The following is a 22,668-nucleotide window of genomic DNA, read 5'->3' on the forward strand; positions in this document are numbered from 1 at the left end:
ACTATTGCTAAGTGATCAGTCCCTTCTGTCCAAGCTCTCAGGGCCCTCCCATCCCCCACCCCCGCAGACGGGCCTCCAGCCGCGCACCATGGACCGAGGCTCCCGATTGGCGTGTGCGCACTGCTAGCACTAATTCGCCCACTCTGACAAACTCCAAACTGCCAAGGCCATCTTTTAGATCCAAGAAGCAAAGGAGGAACTAAAATGTATTCTCATAAAGTCATTATTTTTAAATCATAAATTGCATTTCAATTTCAGATTTTTTTTTTCTTATTGAGGTCCACCTGAAAACAAACTCCCACTAGCCTATTTAACAACACATCTTACTGTCTGATGTACTAGCCTGTACCAGACTACAGTATCATTCAAATTTGGCCCAAGCTCACTATTTTTATAGATTAAAGAAATTTTCCCCTCCATGCTTTATAAAGTTTCTGGAAGAGTGATGAAGTAGAGCGTTCTGATCATTTTTCTTGGGTGCTTATTACCTACAAGGCCCTCCGTCAGGAGCTCCACACCTGGCCAGGCTCAGTTGCTTAGAAGCACCCTGCTGAGCCACAGTGATGAGAGCTGTATAGAACTCCTCTGTTTACTACAAGCACGTCTGCCCCAAAGAAACTTAAAATTCAAGTTACATAGCTAACTTTGTAAAAAACAAGCAAGCCTCTTTGAAGAAAAGCCCTAGTAATGTCAATGAGCAGCAAATTTTGAGTAGAACACATGTTCCAGAGAATCTGTATTTCATTAAAAAAATGTTTTTAGGGCCTGGGAAGGATGGAGGTTGAGGAAGAAAGCAGGCCAGAGGGCAGAGGGAGGGAGAGAACACAAAGTGGGATATAGAGATGGGTGGTGTGAAGAGCAGGCGGCCAGCACAGCCAGGGTGCTGGGGGACCTGCCCGGCTGGAGCTCCCCCCCAGGAGCGCAGTCAGAACCTCAGCCCCCGCCCCCCACCGGCTCCAGCACAGGAGGGGGGCACAGTGCAGGCTTGGCAACACCAAGGGGTCTGAGGGTTAGCCCGCACTACCCTGACGAGTTGAGGCTTCTCTTTTCTGTCACTATGGGGTAAACTAATGCCCCCGGGAGGGAGGAAGGGCTCACCAAGGACGAGGTGTGACCAGGCTGCCTCCTAGGCCAGCATGACGCTGGGAGGAACGGTCTCACTCAGTCCAGCCACTCGTCTCAGCTGCTCCCAAAAGATTCCTGTCCCCCCAGGTTGCAAATCTTCCCTGCAAAGAGCTGACCCCAACTAAAGCAAGACACTCCTGGGACAGGCTCTCCTCTCCTTCTCCAGTGCTGGGGTGGCTCTCTGAATAAAATAGGGCCTCGAAGGACAGAGACCTACAAACTAAACTGTGTTGTGCGGCATGGGCCCCGACTGGGTTAATGAGAAAATCCTGCGCAGGACCGAAAGGAGCTGTGATCCACACTCCCGCCTCTGTTGCGGAGAAATGAGAGGATGTGCACAGGGAACTTGCTCAGTGCCTGACACAGACTCGATAAAGGGACTCTATTGTCAGGATGAGCCGCAGCAGACTCTACTATATAAATGACAGAAACCCCACGCCAACAAGCCTGAACTGTCAGCATATGTTCCTTCTTATGAAGACAATGGCGTCTGCTTGCACTAACAACTCCGAACCCATCCACTTGTTGTGTTCATTTGTTCTACATCCATTCACACGATCCCACCCAGCTATGGGTACGGAAACGTGCAACCCTATGAGGACAGAGCGAAACTGAGAGAACAGGGAATGGTAGCAAACACCGGCGTCCCCATCAATATATAAATATATAATACTAATTAGCTTTTACAGCGGAAGTTGTAAATATTATTTCATTTCATAAGTCTGTGACCCACTGATTTTATTGCTGTCTCTGCTTAATTTTTGAAATGAAACATATTAGTTCATACTTTAGTAGTTCTAATCTTTTGGGGAAGAAACCTTATACCCCTTTCAAAATCAGATAACACCTAAGGCTCCTCTCTAACACAAAATATTGGGGCTCAGGGACCTCCTATTTTATTACAAAGTCAAGTTGTGAGTTCACGTAAATGTGCATATAATGGGGAATATGTGGTCCCTAAAAAAAAACCCTGACTCCTCAGATTGCTCAACAAAAATGTTGCACAAATAATCAGGACATTTGTTTCCTTAAAACTGACATCATCAACTTAATTAGTAACTGCTCCTAAGAAAAGGGCTTGTCCACGCTTTTGCTTTTTCCCGAGTTCACATCCAAAAGGATGTGAGTTGACAGATCTTCTCATCTGTCACATACAACACTGAAATTGCTCCCACACAGTGACTTTCAAGGCTGCCTGACAATTTAACATCTAAGAAACTATACCCAGAATTCATCCAAAATGTCACCTACCTAAAATTTGGTCACAACACTGAAGGAGAGCCACTTTGAGTGGTCTGGACCACATCAAGGTAAGACAGAAGAGCAGGAATAAAAGAGAAAAACTCTTCATGTGGGCAGCAAGCAAAGAGTGAAACATGAGTTCTCTAATCTGCTAGCCTATAACCACCAGTGTCTTAGTTTGGGTAACTAGTAAAGCAAGACAGCTTTTAAGAAAAAAGCAGGTCTCTAGCATCAGAAATTCTCTAGTGATGTGTATCTATCAGCAGATCAAAAGCAGTGCTTTACTCTTACATAATTTGCAATCTCCTTCATGTCATCAAAGCACACTATGTGTATGTTTAAAGAACATGTTAGAAGATGTTGAAACTGTTCATTTTTTTTCCATCTAGAAGTGCCCCAATGAGCTGATGGAAAAGTGCCCCAAATAGCAGTTACCACATTGCTATTTTGCTGCTGTCCACCAATGACAAGGGCGCAGACCAAGGTCGGTGTGCCACACATGTCCTGATGAGGCTCTGGCTCAAGGCGCACAGCAGCCCTACAAGGCAGGTCTTACCCCCACTGCATACACAAGTAAACTTAACATGAAAACACGTAGGTTAACCCATCCAAAGTCACACTGCTACTAACTGGGGGAGTTGGGATTTGAATTTGTAATTCCAAGGGTATGTTCCAGCATGCCACAGTGAGTCCACATACTGACAGTTTCCAGAATTCAGTACAGCTGGGTCAGCAGTTTTTCCCTTCTCTCCTCCACCCAAAATTCACACACATTTCAGGGTCATTTTAAACAAGTTAACCCTCTGCAAAGTACTGATCGGGTTGTAAGTAACGCAGAAATGGCAGTGAAGCCCCAGCAGTATGCTTCAGCCCTCCCCAAACAAATTGGGGTAGTGGTTTGTTTTCATAATTTGCTTTAGCATAAAAACAGAAGTCGGAGTTGGAGGGATTACAACAATCATTCACAAAGTTTACCAATTCCATGTACTTTTCAACAACTGTCCATGAGATCCCCGTCGAGGGGCACAGTCTGACTGAAGAGTCAGAAATAGTTCAGCTTCACCTTTTCTTGATTTAATATTTTCTACACTCTACTACAACAAGGGATTTAATTTACCTTGGCATACAGATAGTAATTTACATTATTTTCTATCCTGAATTCCTAAATTTTATCATTTTGATGGAATCAAAACTGCAAACAGGTATTTATTAAGCTTAACACTTAAATGGGCCCATTATCAAATACAGTGGTACCTTGAGATATGAACAGACCAACATACTTTTTTTTAAGATACAAGCTGCGATTCGGTCTGTATTTTTGTTCGAGATCTGAGCGAAATTCCAAATACAAGTCATGATTCAGGAAGCTGCTGCTAGTTGGCGTGTTGGCGCACGGGTCCAGTATCGGTATTGATATATGAGTTGACTGACTTACGAGCTCGGTTACAGAACAAATTAAATTCGTATCTCAAGGCACCACTATAATCCTAAAATCATACCTAGGAAGAAAAAGATACTTCTTGTGATAATACATTTAACAGCAATTAAAACTCCTTAAAACAAGCAAATTTGGACTCAAGCCTATGTTCAAAATTACAACCAAAAGTGAGACTATTGATAATCACTCCTTTTTATTATTTGGTTTGGACGCCAAGAAGAGGGAAATTATCATTTCAACTGCACTGTTAATCCTATAAGAAATACAATCTAAAATGTGTAAATAAACAAGGAGATTATTCCACATGTAAAAGATCAAAACGGCAACTAACCAGCTCCTCGTAGCCTCGCAGAGAATAGAAGGCTTAGGTGTCCCCTGACGCCACGTTAACATGCTCACAGAGAAGGCACCAAGACAGGAGGAGGAGGAGGGCCAAGAAGCCCCAGGTTCTCAGAGGGACTTCGGACATTCTGCATAAAGCCAGTAGTCACTTTATTCCACGGAGAGACTGGTTCTGATCATCTCATACATTAAAAACAAAAAATACAGCCAATAGAACCAGAAAGGCATACTTTACCCCTCAAAATGCAAGAGAATGAAAACTGACCAGAAGAAGCCAAACCGTGGAGATAACAATAGGCATAGAAATCACCTTGTTGTGCTTTTTAAACTGTATTACAACTTGAAACACTGCACATAATTCGATTTAGAGGTTCTAAACACCGCTGAACAAACCAGTTTGCCTTCATTTTTGTGGCATGTGATGTCTTAGGAAACCTACAAAAGACTACATCAAGAGTTAGGATTCTAAGTACAAGAGGGAAAGACTTTGTCACTGCAGCTTTACAGAAATGGGGGAAGGGGTTCTAACCTAAACTGTATTTACTGCTTTTCTTTTTAGCCAAAGATAATCCTTTGCACCTGTACATAACCAGCAACAGACAGCTAATTCATTAAGGATAAAATTACGTTTGGGTCAGTCAGACACTTACTAAACTAATAAAAACATATAGAAGTCAAAAAGTTTTGCAAGTATAAAATTAGCAAGGATTTTAGATGTTATAGTCTTATTTTAGAAACTGGTATTTGTATATACCACACACATACAATACAATCATTAGAATAAATCTCTTGCTTCTGAAACTATCCAAATGTTCTTTGTATATTACAAATAAATATATTAACCAACATATAACACTTAAAATAACTATACAACATTACCAAATTAAAACTTCTATAAAAAAATATTTTAAATTTCAGGGTCACAACCACAAAAACGGGAAGAGAAAAAAACAGCTATTAACAAATGCTACAAAATGCAGAAAATTTTCTTGTTTCTTTCCCATAATCCCTTAGGACATTTTCTTAATATGTGTACCAAGTTTTAACCTTTTAAGTAAAGCTTCTGCTTCCTAATTTTTAGGAAAAGGAGTAGAACGGAAAGGAAAATGCTTAAGAAATTTTAAAAATGAAGACACAGATTACTAAGTAGTGGTTCAATCTAGCTTACCATATGTTTGAGGTATGGGGGCAGGGCAGGAGGAACTTACTAAATCTTTAAGGAACTGAATAAAGCCTTCTCAGTAGAAGTTTCAGGTAGAAAAGGCCATTGTACATTTTGTTACAAATTCAAGAAGTTTTTGAAATTTTATAAACACACACTCTAAAGACTTGACTGTGAAATCAATACAACGAAGAGAACAACCCTTGCCCCTCACTGGAAAAATGCAAGAGTGCACAGGGACAGGTTAGGGCAGCTCCTCCATCCAGGGCCACGCACGCTTGCCTCGGGAAGGAGTCAAGGCGCTGAAACAGGCACGGCTTTCTCAGCACGCAAAACCTCAGAAGCAGGGACTACTGCAAAGAGTTCAGATGAGTTTCTCCAAAAGGAAAAAGGGAAAATAAAGAGCTACCTCCCTACTAAGCATTTGACAAAACAAACAAACAACAAAAATCCCTATCTTTTTTTGAAGACAATGAAAGAAACTAATAACAAGCATGATTTAATTCAATTATATCCACAAACAAGTCAGAATTGCACTTACCGTTTCCAGATTTAATTTTTAGAGTGTATGTTGATTAAAATGCATTCAAAATCCATAAAACTCAGCTTAGGGAAATGTTAAAAATTATATTTTATTCAATCATTCTCAGCATTTGGCCAGTCATTGTCAACAATAAACACTGGGGCCGAGCAGGAAGCTCAACACCGTGGACTCCTTGGAGTCGCCAACAAGACCCGACCCTGCCGCCACCCGCACTGCCGTGGGCATCAGGCAGAGGCGTCCCCTCTCTTCCTGTTCTTACAGTTTCTCAAATGACTTCAAAGACAATAACCCACAAATACATTGTTAGGAAACACTTAAGACAACAGCTAGCAAGGAATAAAATGTCATCTGTCAGTATTTTTAAAAACTGAGGCGCTCAAAGAAATATCATGAACCCATTTAATCCATAACCCCCCCCCCAAAGCAATAACTGAAGATGCTGGTTCTCACCATAACTTACCGCATTTCCCCATGTATAAGACGCTCCCAGGTATAAGATGCACCTTAATTTTGGGGCCCAAAATTTGAAGAAAAAAAAATTATTACATCAAGTTATTGAACTCATGTTTTATTCATCATAGAATTCATACAACTCATCACTGTCAAAACTCCCATCCATTAGCTTGTCCTTTCTGTGTCTGATGACAAATCACTGTCTTCGTATATTGCCTCGAAATGCAAGTAAAAAACCTACAACCACTGTATAAGACACACCCAGTTTTTAGACCTCAAATTTTTTCAGAAAAGGGTGCATCTTATACATGGGGAAATACGGTAGTTTTCCAATATCAAAGACTACACACTTAATCACACTACACTTATTATTTAGGATTAAAGTAGGTGATTCTAAAGTAAGTACAGTAGTGAAAACTCATCTTTGCTAATTGGCAAAGCCTTATAAAACACTGCTGCTTAGTCAACAGAACTGTTCTACATGAATAAAAGCTGGATTTAGGCAAGACCAAGTAATTTAGTAGCTGGGTGAAACCGGGCAAGCCACGCAAGCCCTGAGCGTGTTTCCTCATCCACAGAAGGCAGTGAGCACAATGATCGCTGAGGAGCGAGGGACGCAGACCTAGCGAAGTACCAGCGGCTCCTCGATGTCAAATGTGACCCCATCGTAAGTTGAATATACTGTAGTTGAGAATGCATCTGACCCGCCCAACACCACACTGAGCCTTGCTGGTTTCTAGTGAACGCGCATCACTTCGGCACCATCGTAAATGAAAAATTCTTAACTGAGATCCCCCTAAACTGGGCAACGTCCCCATATGGAGCACCAAGCTCAGTGCAAGGCGCTTCGGATATGTGCTGAAGAAACAAGAGCAGTTGCCATCAGGTCACCACCAACAGATCTATCACACAGTGACATAATGTACAGATAAATGTTAAACTACGAAATATGTCCACATCAAAATATATTGTAATGAATGAGTTCAGGCAGGAATTCTTGTGATGCCTGTCACTGTTCCCATCTTTTTCACTATCAGAAACAAAAGTAGTGTTTTCAAATAACTCTTGCTAATACATGGCATTCAGCTTCCCTACACATCATTGGTACGAACACCAATAAGACCAAGCTTTAGGACTGTCCTTGGCAGCGTGTGCAATGTGAACACATACAGAGCACCAGGCTAGTGTGAGGTGGCCACTCTCCCCTTTCCACACAACCTCTCATTGAGAGAAGTGTCTTAATTTTTAACCCGCACAACGCTGTTCTTGGGGGTATTTATCCAACGCCTCAGCTCTTTAGAGGCAATGTCAAATATAAAGTTTATCTTCTCCTCTCTCCTAGGAACATTGAAGGTCCTGTATGTAACAGCTCATCTGTAAACATGACAGTCAAACTGCCCAGGAAAAGAAACACTCAATGAGTTTAAAAAACAATAATTCATCAGCAATTCAGGAAAAAACAAAAACAAACAAAAAAACATGTATTCACATTTAAGAAAAGCACAGAAAACTATTTTTCTACTTTCACACTATAACTGAATTTTTTAAAACCTACCAAACTATTCTGAACTCACAACAATAAGGGTCTTGTTACGTTTTTACCTTTTAGAAAACTAATCATAATCAAACTTATTTTCTATATTAGGCCAAGTCTTACCTTCCAATTTATATAGGGCCAGGAGAGCCAGAACAAACACCTAGATATAGACAGAACACAGCATATTTCTTAATTCACTCAATTATGATGTTTGAAGCAGTTTTCAATCATTGTATATACATTGAGATATTTATAAATCCATCCACTAAAATATGGGAGAAAATTGTGCAAAATGTTTAGGAAAATATAAGTTAATCCACATAATTTCCCTGTAACAAAGTTATAACATAAGAATCAAAGGCACAAAACAAAAACACTGCCCAACTGACTTACCTAAACCTGAGGCAATTCAGCACCAACAGAATTAGAAAATTTAAAAACTCCGATTCCCACTGTTGAAAAATCTATTAAAACTATACTGAGCTTTCGAGTGCGAACAGAGAGCAGCAGCAAACAGCCTGGCAGGCGACCCGTCAGGGATGGGACAGCCCGTGCTCAGCAAATGCTGCACTCAACTGCAAGCAACTACAGTGCAGCGAAACTATATATAAGGGGGATGAGGACACCACTCACGTGGGTCTACAGCGCAGGCTCCTGAGCCACACAGCGTCTACACCGCCACCTCCCACTGTGCCACACCCTGCTCCACCCCTGCAGACAAGAGCCACGTGAGCACCTGTAAGTGGCCCGAGGGCCTGCCCACCAGGCTCCCAGGTGCGGGGGGAGGGGGGGCCTCTGCCATCGTCTGCCTTTCGTCTCCCGGCGAGGCCTCCGCCCATCGGCTTTGGCCCAGGAGATGGACGGCTGTCCACTGCTATGCTAGGCGAGGAGACCAAAGCCCACCTGTTTTCTCCAGTTAGCAAATGTACCCTCTAATTTTAACTTTAAAGGGAACCAGTGTTGTCACTCATACTGCTGTGGCCCACCACACGTGGACGTGGGCAGGCAGCCGCAAATTCTGCAGAGGAGAAGGCATGGAAACCTGATGGCCGCTCACTGGGACAGACTGCCTGGGAGCCATCTGAACCAGGGTGGTAGTCTGGACGAACACACGGAAGTTCAGGCTCCCGGGGTGCCTGACGTGCTCTGCGCTCCTCACAGCACCTCGGCCGGTCGCAGCGTCTGGCTCCGCTCTTCAGCAGTCTCCTGCTGCATCTACCCACTTCCACCTCACGCCCAGTGAGTTTCTCTTGCCCCACCTCATGTGTTGCTCTTTCCTTCCTCTCCTCATCCCTTCCCTTCTCCCAGACGCTCCCCACCGGGCTCCACTGTGTGACCCCAGAACGGCATGACCACCTCTCCCAGAGCCGCTGCCACCTGGGCCTATCCTGGACCCCGGACACATCACTAAAACCCCCAGACTAAGTCTGACCTGCAGCGCACCGCCATCACACGGATAAGCTCCCCCTGGAGAGTCGAGCCGCCTCTCTAACGTTTCCTCCCATCTAGACACTCAGTGCAGGGCCTGGTAGAAAAGGGGCCAATATGTCCATTTCCAGAACTGAGTTTCATAATTCACACACACGAGTCACTAGGTGGCCTCACTATGCACCACCCCAACAATAAATTTTCCAAAATGCTAATGGTAATACCCAGTGGTCCCTCTTCCTGGAGCTCGGAGCCCCTAGAACTTGACTGGCCCACCTTGTGGCATTCATGTCAAAGCCTCTGCAAAGCCACTGCTGGCAACGCATCTACAGGCATGGCATAATTCACACACACACGCACTTCATTAACATCACAAGATCCGTCTTATGTCTTGTTCATCTTGTTGGCTGGTCCCCTCACTATCTAGAACACCGATTCCATGAGAGCAGAAACCTGTCAGCCCCTAGAACAGTGTCTGTCCAGATTCGGCAGGTCCCTGTTAATGACCTGGAGGAGAGCATTCCCGCACTCAGTCTCTAACCTCTCACAGTGCGAGGCCCCGCGCCGAAATGCCCTGACCTGTGCCGTCTGAGTCGGCTCCCAGCCACAGTTCCCTTTCCATTGTTGTCCACAGCCCCTTAGCTTAGCACTTTTTCTGTTTTGTTTTTTTAATGACCTCAGATCAAGCTATTTTGCATGTAGATTCCTTACTTCACTATAAATTTCTATAGGCTTTGTAGGCTTTGGAGAAGAGAGAACTTCAAACGTGTACAATGTCAAAACAACTTGAGTGTTCATCACAGTACTAAGGTTTTCTATTTGAATGACTGTGATTGTAGAGACATGATATATTTCCTTTCTAGGCTGATTATAATTTAATTGTTCTGTAGTGACTAAAAGTCACCTAGATAAATACTATAAACTAGCCAACACTCTCAGGGACTACTTATGGTTTTTATAAAGAATTACCTGCACCTGCTAAGTGACCTTAGGGAACTGCGCTTTGTAGTTCATTACTAGTTGTCTTATAAATTTTCTATCTTCGTTAATGTCCAGCTATCAGCAATAAAACTACTTGCTCCTATAAGTCACACTCTCTTTCTAATTTCCTCCTCATTAGCTGCAAACAGGAAAGTCAACAGGTTCGGAAAGGGCGGACCGGCACAGAGTGCAGCTCGGCCACGGGAAGATCGGGCGACCCACTGCTTATTCTGAGCTCCCAATGCTGCTCCTCGAACACTTGCTGATTAAATGAGTCATAGACTCAGTCGCTCTGCTGCGAGAAACACATATGTAGTCGTCAGCTACGCTCTGTCAGTGGACCTTATGAGATCCATGGGCTCACAAGCTGTGCAGAGCTGTTCCTTCTCGTTATTTCATTTGCTCGGACAGCAACCCTGTGAGGTCAGGTAGTACAGAACTACCCTTGTTATGGCACCCACTTTTAAAGCTATGGAAACTATGCCCTAGAAAGGTGACATGATTTGCCCAGTTGACCTGGTAAAAACTCAGGGGTCCTGCTTTTTCATTCTTCCCACAAAGCCCATTTGTATAAAGGCACTGTTGTTTATTTAGGGTAAAAGAACTGCAAGTAGGGTTCTTATTTAGTCAAAAGAGGGCAGGGCAACAATACATTCTGCAATTATATTCTACTACATTTGAAAAGCATATTTGCCAACAGTTCATTGTTTATTGCTAACAAGCAAATTCAATTTTTCACACTAAAAATAGAAGACAGAGGTGGCAAAGATGGTAAATACATCCAAATTTGGCCCTTCTATGTAACTTCACAGATCATAACCTTTCTATGGTTCAAATTAAAATAATCAGAAACAGGCCCTGGCTAGTTTGCTCAGTGGATAGAGCATCGGCCCGGTGTGCAGATGTCTTGGGTTTGAACCCAGGTCAGGGCATATGTGAGAAATGACCATCTGCTTCTTTCCCCCTCTCACAGTCAGTGGCTCAACTGGTTCAAGTGTCGGCCTCAGGTGCTGAGAATAGTTTGGCTGGTCCAAGTGTCAGCCATGGGTGGTAAGGACAGCTTGGCTGACTGAAGCATCAGCCCCAAAAGGGGGTTGCCTGGTGGATCCCGGTTGGGTATATGCGAGAGTCTATCTTCCCTCCTCTCACTTAAAAAATAAATGAAATAATGAGAAACACCCAACACTAAAAATCCTCCTTTCCTCTATACCCAAAAAGTTTAATCTGTCCCATCCAAGGGTCTTCTCATGTTCAATTTCATTACAGAGGCTGCTCAGACATCTAAGAAGTTAAGACTGAATTACAAAGTTGAGATTCCAAAATTCTAGCTCGAAAGGCTCAAGATATGTACATCTCTGGCCCATGGTAGAACTGCATGCTCCTTGGTCAGAGACAATATGAACTGTGTTCTTACAGCACTGTGTTCTTTTCCTTCATTACAGGTTTGTGTGCATCTTTGTTTGCCAATCAATGGATATTTATTGAGGGCCTATTCCATGCCAACCATGTAGGCGCTGATCAGCACCTCACTGATTTAATGTTTGGCTTTAGACTATAGGCACCACAAGGAGTTCCTGCTCCTTTTCTGCTCACCACTGCACAGTACTACCTAGCAGAGTGCCTGACACACAGCAGGGCCTTAACAAACATTAGCTGCATGTACAAATGAAAGAAAGAGACGCAGAAGGAGAGAGAAGGGGCCACTTCGTATTAGCAGAACCAGGGTCTCTCACTGCCCAGCATACGCCTCATGATCCCCCAGCAAGCTGATGAATTCTGAAAGGCACCACATGCACGCACAGCTGTAGGCATAGCAGCTGTCACGCAGAGGAGCTGAGGCCCAGAACTAGGAAGAATTCAGCCCTTTGTTTCTCTCTGCCTGCCTCGTAACTGGAATGAAGTTAGGTCCACTGTCAATCTACCTGTCGGCTGCAGGTCTTCAACATCTGGCTTTCAGAAATACTAAGTAACAGTGCTACTGAGTGACATTTATGTTGATTTACTCACTGACATCACTGCCTGAAAAGATATTAAAATGTCTGAGGTCACACAGAAGACCTATACAGAACTGAGTTCATATAAAAAGTTCTCCATTTCAGGTCTTTGCAAGCCATAAATTAGCTTTCACAGAGTATTTAATTTAAAAACAAAAAAAAGCTTGACTCACTATCTAAACTCTCCAAACTTTAGGTCAAACTGTTCAAACAGAGCTCTTTACCAGTAAGCTGTTCAAAACAGACTAAGTTCCAAGAGTGAGCCTTACACAAGTGTTTTAATTAAAACCTAAGATTCAGTGGGCTATATGCTGCCCAGAGTAGTTAGAAAAATAACAATAGGATAAAAAAGAAATATAAATGACTTAACTAGACATAAAAACTCAGCAATTTAGGTAGGTATGAAAAGGAAGGTGTGTAAGTTCATGTATCGTTTATAAAACAAAAAGTTTATTTTTAGTTTTCCCCCCGAAATCCAACTAAATGAATAGATTTTTAAAATTAAAGAATAAATTTGAAAGAGCAAAAAAGTACTAAAAATGTTCTAAACATGCACACAGAAGTATGCCAGACAGAAAGGGCTGAGAGTGAACTTTCCATTAAATGAACTAAATTAAAGAACAAGTTGAATTATGTGAACAGTTTGCAAACAATTATGTACTAAGTTTAAGCCTCATGTCAACAAAATCTCAACACCCAGGTAAAACAGTAAAAGAAATAAAAACATACCTGAAAATTTTCTAGACCCTGATCATCTGATTCGGGATCAAAGTATTTAATGACCAAAAAGAGCAACGAAATTAGGTTCAACAAACAGAGATCATGTATTTAGGCTTACAAACGGTCCCTAGGATAAGTTAGTTGTGCTGGCATGACACCATGAAATACAAAGAACAGGTCATGGAAAACTCAAATGTGACTTCTTGCCTACATTTTTAAATACTATTTTTACATTTTTCCAAAGTCAAGTCTATGTTCTGATTTTATTTGCAGTATGACTTCCACAACTCGCTTCGCAATGTACTGAGTAAAGGACAGACTCCTAAGTTCAGATGAGTACAAAAATGTGCTGCTGAGACTAAGCCGAGCAAAGAAAAAAAAAGTTTTATACTAGTAAGAAATTGCCATATTGTGCCTCGGCACATATTCCAACTAAGCTCTACGAAAGATTCACAAATTCACATTAAAATTCTTCCTTAAAAAAAATTCCCAAGAACATGTCAAAATGCCAACCTAGAAAGAAATACGATATATCCAACCAAACTATTTTCCTACCCGGAAATCATCCCCTCCCTTCTGTGAGCGTGACTACGCTTTACCTTGGTTTGAAAACATCGTAAAACAAAACTACTGGAGTTGAGTCAAAAGTGACAAAACAGCACACACTTCAACTTCCATTTTGTTAATGGCCTAATTTCAGGAAGACCTGAGCCCACCCCTAAGTGTTGCAATCTTGTGGGGCCTGGCCCCGCGTGGAGTGGGTTGGAGCGGGGCAGAAGGGCCCCTCCCAGAGAGGAGCGCAGTAACGCGGCCCGCGGAGCCAGGGGAAGCGGGCCGCGGAGTGACAGGGCCCGGCCCCTTGCGGAGTAGTGACAGTGTCCGATCCTGCCCGCGCAGAGTGGCAGTGTACGGTCCCGGTCCCGGCCCGGCCCTGCCGGCTCTCTGCCCCCCCCCCCCCGGGGGGGAGCATGTGAGCTCACCGGCCGGCGGCAGCGCGCCCGGCCCTCACTGCACTGTCCCGGGTAGAGACGGGGCCACGGAATCTGAGGACCTAGAAATGTCACTGTCAGAACACATTTTATGACGCGTTCGCTGGCAGATAGCACAAAAAGCTAAGAATATACTGGAGGTGCACCGCACTGGAGGGACCGGCTGCTGCTCCCGCCCCCAAGTCCAGCTATTTCGACGTCAGTGAGTGCACTGACAACCAGCCCGCGGGCAGCGCTGGGGTCCGCGCACTTTTCCACGCCCGGATTCCCGGCCCCAAGTTAGAAAAGAGCCCGAGCGGCGTCCGGGCGCAGTGATTCAGCAGCGGCCCGGGGGGGCCGGATCACGGGCTGGCAGCGGGTCCGGAAAAGGTCACCGAGCGCTGCGGGTTCTGTCCAAGCCCAGATCCGGCAGGCCCGGGAGCGGCAGGGAGCGGGCGTCGGCAGGCTCCTACCTTTCCTGCTTTTCGGGGAGCTCCGTTTGCTCCGGGCGCTGGCTCGCTCTTCCTCAATCGCAGCTGCTATCTCGGGGTTGTCTTCCCCATTGTACCAGACCAGGAGCTCCTCGCCCGGCGCAATTGGCTGCGGGGAGAGAAGAGACAGGCGCAGGGCCAATCAGAGCAGCGGTTGTTGGTCGGGCGGGGCGGGGCGGGGCCGCGAGCCCGAGGCCAGCCCGGCAGGAAGGGCTCTAAACCCTCTGCGGGTGCCGGCGAGGAGGCTGCGGGAAGGGACCCTCTGCTGGAGGGAGGACCTTACTTCCCGCCCGCTTCCTCTCCATGGATCCGCAAGTATGGCTAAGAATCCGACTCAGATCGCTTTAAACTTGAAAATGCCATACGCTGCCGAACCTTAGTGTTCAAAGCTTACAACTACCCAAGTAGAAAGGAAAAAAAAATTAAAAATCCGGAACCATTTTGCTCGCAAAAATCTAGCTGATGAGAAATTTAAAGCACAATTAGAAATAGCCAGGAGGTTTGGAAAGAGAAGTGCTGAAATCTAGTTACCAGTGCACGGTTAAGATTCCAAGAGCAAGTTAAGCATGGTCAAGAACTATACGCCACTGCACATTTGTAAGTCACCATTAATTATACCACGCAAAGGCTAAAAGAAGAGGACACGCAAGCGCCCTGGCAGTATTTTATCTCTGCACTGCCCCAACCTGCTCTGATCCATGGAGAACTAACTCACCGTCTTGCCCTCTGTATTGCACATAGAGTTTCATGACAATTTAAATTTAGAAGGAAATGCCTAAAAATACCTCCCATGTATTATGCTCCTTAAGTATTTATTCCTAACGGACACGTCAATAATAAGAACACAGACCACCAATATACTGATTACACCTAGAACAAGACCTTGAAGAAAAAACATACTGAGTAGAAGGATGCCACTCCTAAATAGAATTTAAGGAAACAGCTTATTGGTTTTTCTCACAATGACTCATCTGTTCCAAAAGTTCCAAGAGGACGGACACAAGTAACATTGCACCTAAAACCCAATTAATAAAATAAGAATCAACGAGTCCACTCTGATGTAAATGAATGAAGAACTATGAACAAGTAAATAAGATGGAAAGCTCTTCCTTTAAAGCAGATCACAGCTAATCAATGAAAAAGAAATAATGGAGGCAAATAGAAAAGTTGGTAAATGGCGGACAGTGACAGAAGGAGAGTAGACTTTGGATGATGAACAATACAATATACAGATGATGTAAATATTATAGAATTGTACACTTGAAACCTATATATGATTTTATTAACTAATGTAATCCCAATAAATTCAATTAAAAAAAACAATGGAATTAAAAATCACCACTTGCCAATCCACCACCGTAGTAATTTATTCAGACAAGAATCATCAACAGGTGAGGAGTAATAGAATGTTTTCAAAGTCTCAAAAAATCTCCCTTAAAACATTTATTAACCACAAAGGAGAAAGCAGTATCTTTATAATGAGATTAGACATCATGTGCCTTCTGATATCATGCACAGAAAAGAACACAGTATAACATCTTAAGATTTCTACCCAACATACATAAATGTAATTTACTCATGGTGAGACACAGAGAAGTATAAACTGTGGGACATTCTACAAAGCAACTGACCACTTCTCTGAAAACTGAAAGGTTATAGAAGCAAAGACTGAGGTACTATTCAAATTAAGGAGACTGATAAAAGACATTACGACTGAATACAACATTCTTTTTCCTAAAAGGACATGATTGTAACAAATGAAAAAAGTGTGAATAAGGTATATGGATTAGCTAATAAAGTATTGTTTGTTCGAGTGCTGATTTTAATGATTGCACTATGGGTTACAGAAGAGGATGCCCTTGTTTCTAGGATCAGGGGGAATTCCACCTAAGACGTCCCTTTAGAAACAACATAGTTCCTAACTTTTACGTACCTTCTAGTCTAGATAATGCCTTTGAAACTAAATATTTTTATTCTCTGAAAAACTGTTTACATAGTTCAAATTTCAAAATATTCTAAATTCTTTAAAACAAGCCACTGTTTCCTTTGCTCCCCAAAGGGTGGTTGAAACCTGCCATTTTCTCAACCCAATGTATTATTATTTCCCTTCTTGAGTCTGTTAAACCTAAATCAAAAAACAAAAACAAAAAACTAAGCTAATATGTATAAAATTTTAATGAGTTAAAATATATAAGATTTTATGAGTTAACATATAAGATTTTTATGAGTTAAAATAGACATTACAGGTACCTTTTGGCACCCTGTGAGCTAATCTGTTTCTGTTAGAGAAACAGGATTTTTTATTTAAATAAACCATTTTTAGCTTTCAAACATATAGTTCGCTTCTCTATTTTTTGTTAAGTCACATAATTCATGAAATATCTGAAATGATTATGGTTTGCAGAAATATGTAAAGACTTCAATAAAACCAAAGTAAAAAGAGCATGGAAAAAGTTAGGAAAAATGTATTCCCAAGTCATGCCTAACCCCAAACAGCATGACTAGCACGACACCCAGTGGACATTTTCTTTTTTAGTGAGAAAGAGACAGAGACAGGAAGGGAGAGAGATGAGAAGTATCAACTCATAGTTGTGGCACCTTAGTTGTTCATTGATTGCTTTCTAATATGTGCCTTGACCAGGGGCTGCAGCTGAGCCAGTGACCTCTTGCTCAAGCCTGAGATCATAGGGTCATGTCTATGATCCCACGCTCAGGCTGGCGACCCCGCACTCAAACCGATGAGGTCACATTCAGGGTTTTGTACCTGAGTCCTCAGCATCCCAGGTCAATGCTATATCCACTGCGCCACCACCTGGTCAGGCATGGATATGTTCAAGGTATCTTCCCCGACTCAGAGCTGAAGCATCCACAGTCCTGTCGCTCCAATCTTCTGAGGAGTACTTCCTATACTAGCAACTGGGTGAAGTTAAGTATCAGCACAAACTCTTTACTTAAAGCAGGGGTCCCCAAACTTTTTACACAGGGGGCTCACTGTCCTCAGACCATGGGAGGGCCGGACTATATAAAAAAAACTATGAACAAATTCCTATGCACACTGCACATATCTTATTTTAAAGTAAAAAACCAAAACGGGAACAAATACAATATTTAAAATAAAGAACAAGTAAATTTAAATCAACAAACTGACCAGTATTTCAATGGGAACTGTGGGCCTGCTTTTGGCTAATGAGATGGTTAATGTGCTCCTCTCACTGACCACCAATGAAAGAGGTGCCCCTTCCGGAAGTGTGGCAGGGGGCCGGAAAAATGGCCTCCGGGGGCCGCATGCGGCCCGCGGGCCATAGTTTGGGGACCCCTGACTTAAAGGGTACCTTTTTTTTTTACTCAAAACACAAATACCAGAATGTATTTTTACCTCAATTTAATATAAAAATTTTAAATGGCTAAGAAGATGCTAAAAAGCTAGATTAAGAGCAACATGATTTGTTAGTTATTGAATTAACTTATAAAATTGTTAGCAACTGAGGTGATTATTATACTGAGCTATATACTTCCCAACTTCATATTAAAACTGCTACACTCATAACAGTCCTTTATGGAGAGGAAAATAATATATCTCTTTTTAAATCAATGGTTGTTTGATTCTGTACTGTTTTTTCTTCTATACTGCTTGGCACATTTAAGATTTCTGAAAGTCAAACTTCAGAATAAAATTTTTGTTCTTAAACACAAGAAATATAAAACCATACTTAAAAAGTAATGTCAAAAGTCCAAACAGCCTCTTTTTTTATATATTGTATTTTGATGTTTAACAAAAAATAACCAGAAAAACAGACTTTAAATTCTTCCAACTTTTCCTTCGGCTTCTGACAGGCTTAGATAACCAAGCATACTCTCTTCTCTGAATACCAGTAAATATAAACTTGAAATGTTAAGAGACCAAATAGGAAGAGGCAAGGATTCCAAAAAATATTCCTGACAGGTCAAAATAAAATAGGCCAGAATGACAGAAACACACAAAGCACATCCATGCTTTCTCTCCTACAATCTATTCCCTAACACAATCTTTTAAGAGTCACAAGTCAGGGCCCTGGCCGGCTGGCTCAGTGGTAGAGTGTCGGCCCAGTGTGTGATAGTTCTGGGTTCAATTCCCAGCCAGGACACACAGGAGAAGCTTCCATCTGCTTCTCTACCCTTCCCCCTCTCCTTCCTCTCTCTCTCCTCTTCCTGCAGCCAAGGCTGCATTGGAGCCAAGTTGGCCCAGGCACTGAGAATGGCTCCATGGCCTCTGCCTCAGGCACTAGAATGGCTCCAGTTGCAACAGAGCATCCCCCCAGATGGGCAGAGCATTGCCTCCTGGTGGGTTTATTGGGTGGATCCCAGTTGGGTGCATGCAGGAGTCTATCTTTCTGCCTCCCTGCTTCTCACTTCAGAAAAATACCAAAAAATAAATAAAATAAAAATAAAAGTCACACGTCAGAAGCCTCAACTCTCAAATGAATGAATTGAAGACTAAAAACTTGTACTTCTTTCTCCCTTCTGACCATTATGCCCACCTAATCTGGCCCCCACCCACCTCACCAGCCCCCTTTACTGTTCCTCCCCTTGCTTCAGCCACAGTGGCCTTTGTTCTATGCCTTAAAACCTATACCTACTTCAAGGTCTTTGCTTCTGTCCAGGCCCCTCTTCCTGGACTGCTCTTCCCAGAAATCTTTGCATGACTGGCCACACATTCTAGTGGGGGAGTTCTGTATGTCTTGTCTTCCCTGACCTACTAGAGATAAAGAAGCCCTCCCCCTAGTCCCTATCACACTTTATTGTCTTCAAAGCCTTACCATTACCTGAAACTATTTTACTTATTCACTTGCTTACAATCTGCCTCCTCTGCCATGTGGTGGAGGGTCCATGAGGCCTGAGATCTTAGCTGTTCTGTTCACTGCTAGGGAACAATACCTGTATATCCTAAACGATAGATTTTGTCAAATTAATGAAAAGAATGAATGGATAGTGGGCAGTTAACTTTCAGAAATTTAAAATACTTTTAAAGCCTATTACAAACAAAACTAGCACTATCCCATTTTCTGGGCGATAGCTTAGAAGGTGCTCTCCAGCCAGGAAGCACATCACATGTAATTTATTTACAAAATCTAACCCACAGAAAGCCTACTCTATAGTCAGATAGCACTAGTAAGAAATCTGAAAGGTCTTGTGCATACCTGAGCAAGCATCAAAAGTCAGGACTGGAGAGGTCTGCGAAGATCAGACCTATGTTACTTCAGGTGAGGACAGGTAAAAATAAGAATAGCAGTATTGCTAGTTAATAACTTCGAGGACTTGAGTTAGACTTGGGAACACCTCACAGAACCTGACACACCTTGTTTCAGCTTAACAACCGTATGTATTAATTTTACTAATAGCTCCATTTTTACAGATGAAAAAACTAAGACACAGAAAGTTTCATCAACTTCTCAGGGTCACACGACTAGAAGCAAAAACCTGATCACAAGGCAGCCGGCTACAGGCCCCGCCCCTCACCATGACACTATACTATCTTGCCAAAAATAGCAACTATCATTTCTTTAGCACTAATTAGGCCTTAGAGCTCTACACGTAATCACCTCTGGAAATCACCATGGTCACCCTATGAGGTCGATACTATTATTACCCACACCTTACAAATAAGGGAACTGAGGCACAGAAGGGGCTTGCCCAAGGCTACAGCGCTGAGCCGGGACCTCACCAGAAGCCTGGCTTCAGAGCTCACTACCCACACACTATCTCCTGCTTCCCAGTGTTTCTCAGATTTGCTATCAGAGGCAGACAGTCTGCTGAAGGAACTTCAAAGTGTCCTGTCCCTGTCCTCAGAACCCTGTTCTCCTCCCCATTTTCCCCTCGGACTCGTCCCCTTGCTGGCTGCATTCCACCTCCACCAGACTGCCTCCCTGACTCAACCAGGCATCATTCTTGCTTGAAACAAATTTGAGAAACACAATGAATTCTTAAATCAAATTTTGAATCTAATTTCAAATTCCAGTTTAACAAAATTGTATAGTAATACCTACTAGAAAACCATGCTATTATAAAACAGCAGAAAGAAAATGAGAAAGAAGGTATATAAGTCTTAAAGAGAAATCACCACAAAAACACAGTTCCTCCAGGAACTGGAAGCAAGGACGTGGGCATATATGAGGCAGAGGGCAGCCCAACTGGCTAAGATGACAGAAAAATTACGCAGTTGTGTGCCCACTAAAAGTCCAGCAGTTCTCTTGTGCGACTGGACAGGCAAACCCAGTATGCCGCCAAGCTGACCGTCATCTTAAATGCCTGCTCAAGTACAGTCTTTGACTCCCTGGGATAATTGTTTTTCATGAACTGCCCCCAGTCCACAACATTTTTAATGGAAATAAGTGAATAAAGAGTAATTTGCCTTATAGAAATTTTAGCAACTTATCTATTCCAAAAACCAACAATCATCTATCTTTAGAGCCTCAAGCCTCCACCTTAGAGAGCATTTCCTGCACTGGATGGAAACAGTGCATCCTTCAGAAAGGACGGGACAAGAGAGACAGACAGGGCTGCTTTGTTGCAGAATTGCAGCCACATTCAACATCTTCTGATACTAACTTCCCTGAAGGTAATCAGTGACCTCTGACCTCACTGCAAACCCTACAATATGACTTTCCCCCTCTTCCATCTCAACAATGAATATATCTCCAAATAAAAATTTGGCAGAAGGAAGAAACACGTTCTGTTTGATTCCCATTCTGAACAAAATTTAGGAAAAAGTTAATGCAAAGCTACACGACACTGCAGACCAAGACCATGTTGTCAGCACAGAGCCACCGTGGCTACTGATGGGCTCTTACACCTGGGTCAGCCTCCCGGCCAGTTCCCAATGCAGCTCTATCTCCGGAGCAGGGAAGCCGCTGGCCCACGCTGAGCTTATCAGTACCTATAAAGGTACGGTCTGGAATGACTTCCCATGAGCTTCCCGGTCTAGTGCCCTTGTGCACATGAAGTGGTGGCTACCGGATATGAAAACACAGACTTTTCAACCTGTCGATGAGCCACTTTCATATCCAATCCTGTCGAGGTCTGCAAACTTGCTGTTGTCAGTCCCAACTACAGACAGTATTTGCAAAACTGCATGCAGAGAAACGAACAGCAGACTAGTTCTAACACGCTTACCTTTAACGTTTTATAGTAAATGGCCCTATTGATTTCCAGTGGAAATAAATTCTGTTCTTCCCCAGAGCATGCCCAATTCACATATCGCAGCCAGTTCCCCTTCTCCGGGTCGGTGGCATCGACGCACATCCACCCCAAATTGGGGTAATACACCTTGGGAGGGGAAAGAAGACACCTCTGTTAAAGTGGCAATGTCTTTTAAAATGTTTCCAAAAAGTTAATTGAATAAATTTACAAAATTAAATTGTTTCCATTTTCAACTTTTTAAGAATTCCATTTCATTATATGCAAATACTCTCTAAAGCATTTCACAGAAACAAAATAAATAAGCAACAGAGGAAAGAAAAATAAAAGATGAAAATGAAGATCCAAAACTGCAATCCTGGTTAGTAACTTTTCTTGTTTGAGTAATTTTTTTCTCCTAAACTTGGGAGAGCCCCAGTACACACGCTGACTGACCCCTGAATGCCTTAAGAGTACGTACACCAAGACAAGGGACGGCTCTAGTCCCTGCAGCCAGAGTGGGAAGAGTTAAGCCCACAGCACGCGAGCCCCTGAGCTCGCTGGGGTGACGGCAGGGCACCCAGTCCGGCAGGCTCCCCGTTTGGCATGTCCCTGCTCGGCAAGTCCTTGCACTGCGGGGCTGACAGCAACCTCAGTGCGTGAGCGGGAGTGTGAACCTGCAGGTGAGGCGCAGGGTAGGGTGCTTCTGCAACCTCAGCTCACCCTTACACCCACCCTAACCAAGACATTTGTCATGACTGAGGAGCTACGGAACAGACCCTGGGAAGTACCAGTGTCCCTCCAAAACAAGCCCAAACACCCAGCCACTTTCAGGAGCCAGACCGGACCAGCTCTTGCAAGACGCCTTCCTTGACTCCCCCACCCAGGCCCCGCTAACCCTTCTCCCGGAGGCTTCCAGCACTGAGCACGCCTTCCTTTCCAAAAAAATCTACTTAGCAACTATTGTCAACTCTGTATATACATATATGCCTGTTTCACTTCCTCAAAACTAGACTGAAAAACACATGGTAAGGCACTGAAATGAAATTACAAAATCAAGTGGTGACAGACCTGTCAAAAACAAAGCAAAC

The 22,668-nt window shown here is 43.2% G+C and overlaps 1 protein-coding gene across 10 annotated transcripts in view; it reads right to left on the reverse strand.

Annotated features, from left to right (window-relative positions):
- Positions 1 to 22,668, reverse strand: part of PRDM2 (PR/SET domain 2) — a 112,066-nt gene that overhangs the window by 44,709 nt on the left and 44,689 nt on the right. For 8 of the 10 annotated variants that reach the window (XM_066270398.1, XM_066270389.1, XM_066270396.1 and 5 more), the window contains 2 exons: positions 21,575 to 21,727; positions 14,408 to 14,534 (listed from right to left, as the gene is read on the reverse strand). In XM_066270398.1, coding sequence (XP_066126495.1) covers positions 14,408 to 14,534; positions 21,575 to 21,727 — 280 coding nt within the window. Of the gene's footprint in view, positions 1 to 6,313; positions 6,357 to 7,963; positions 8,004 to 14,407; positions 14,536 to 21,574; positions 21,728 to 22,668 lie in introns of those variants that run through there. The other 2 variants (XM_066270395.1, XM_066270397.1) reach the window with 2 other exon arrangements.

The sequence above is a fragment of the Saccopteryx bilineata genome, chromosome 3 (assembly GCF_036850765.1).
Source record: "Saccopteryx bilineata isolate mSacBil1 chromosome 3, mSacBil1_pri_phased_curated, whole genome shotgun sequence".
Classification (NCBI taxonomy): Eukaryota; Metazoa; Chordata; class Mammalia; order Chiroptera; family Emballonuridae; genus Saccopteryx; species Saccopteryx bilineata.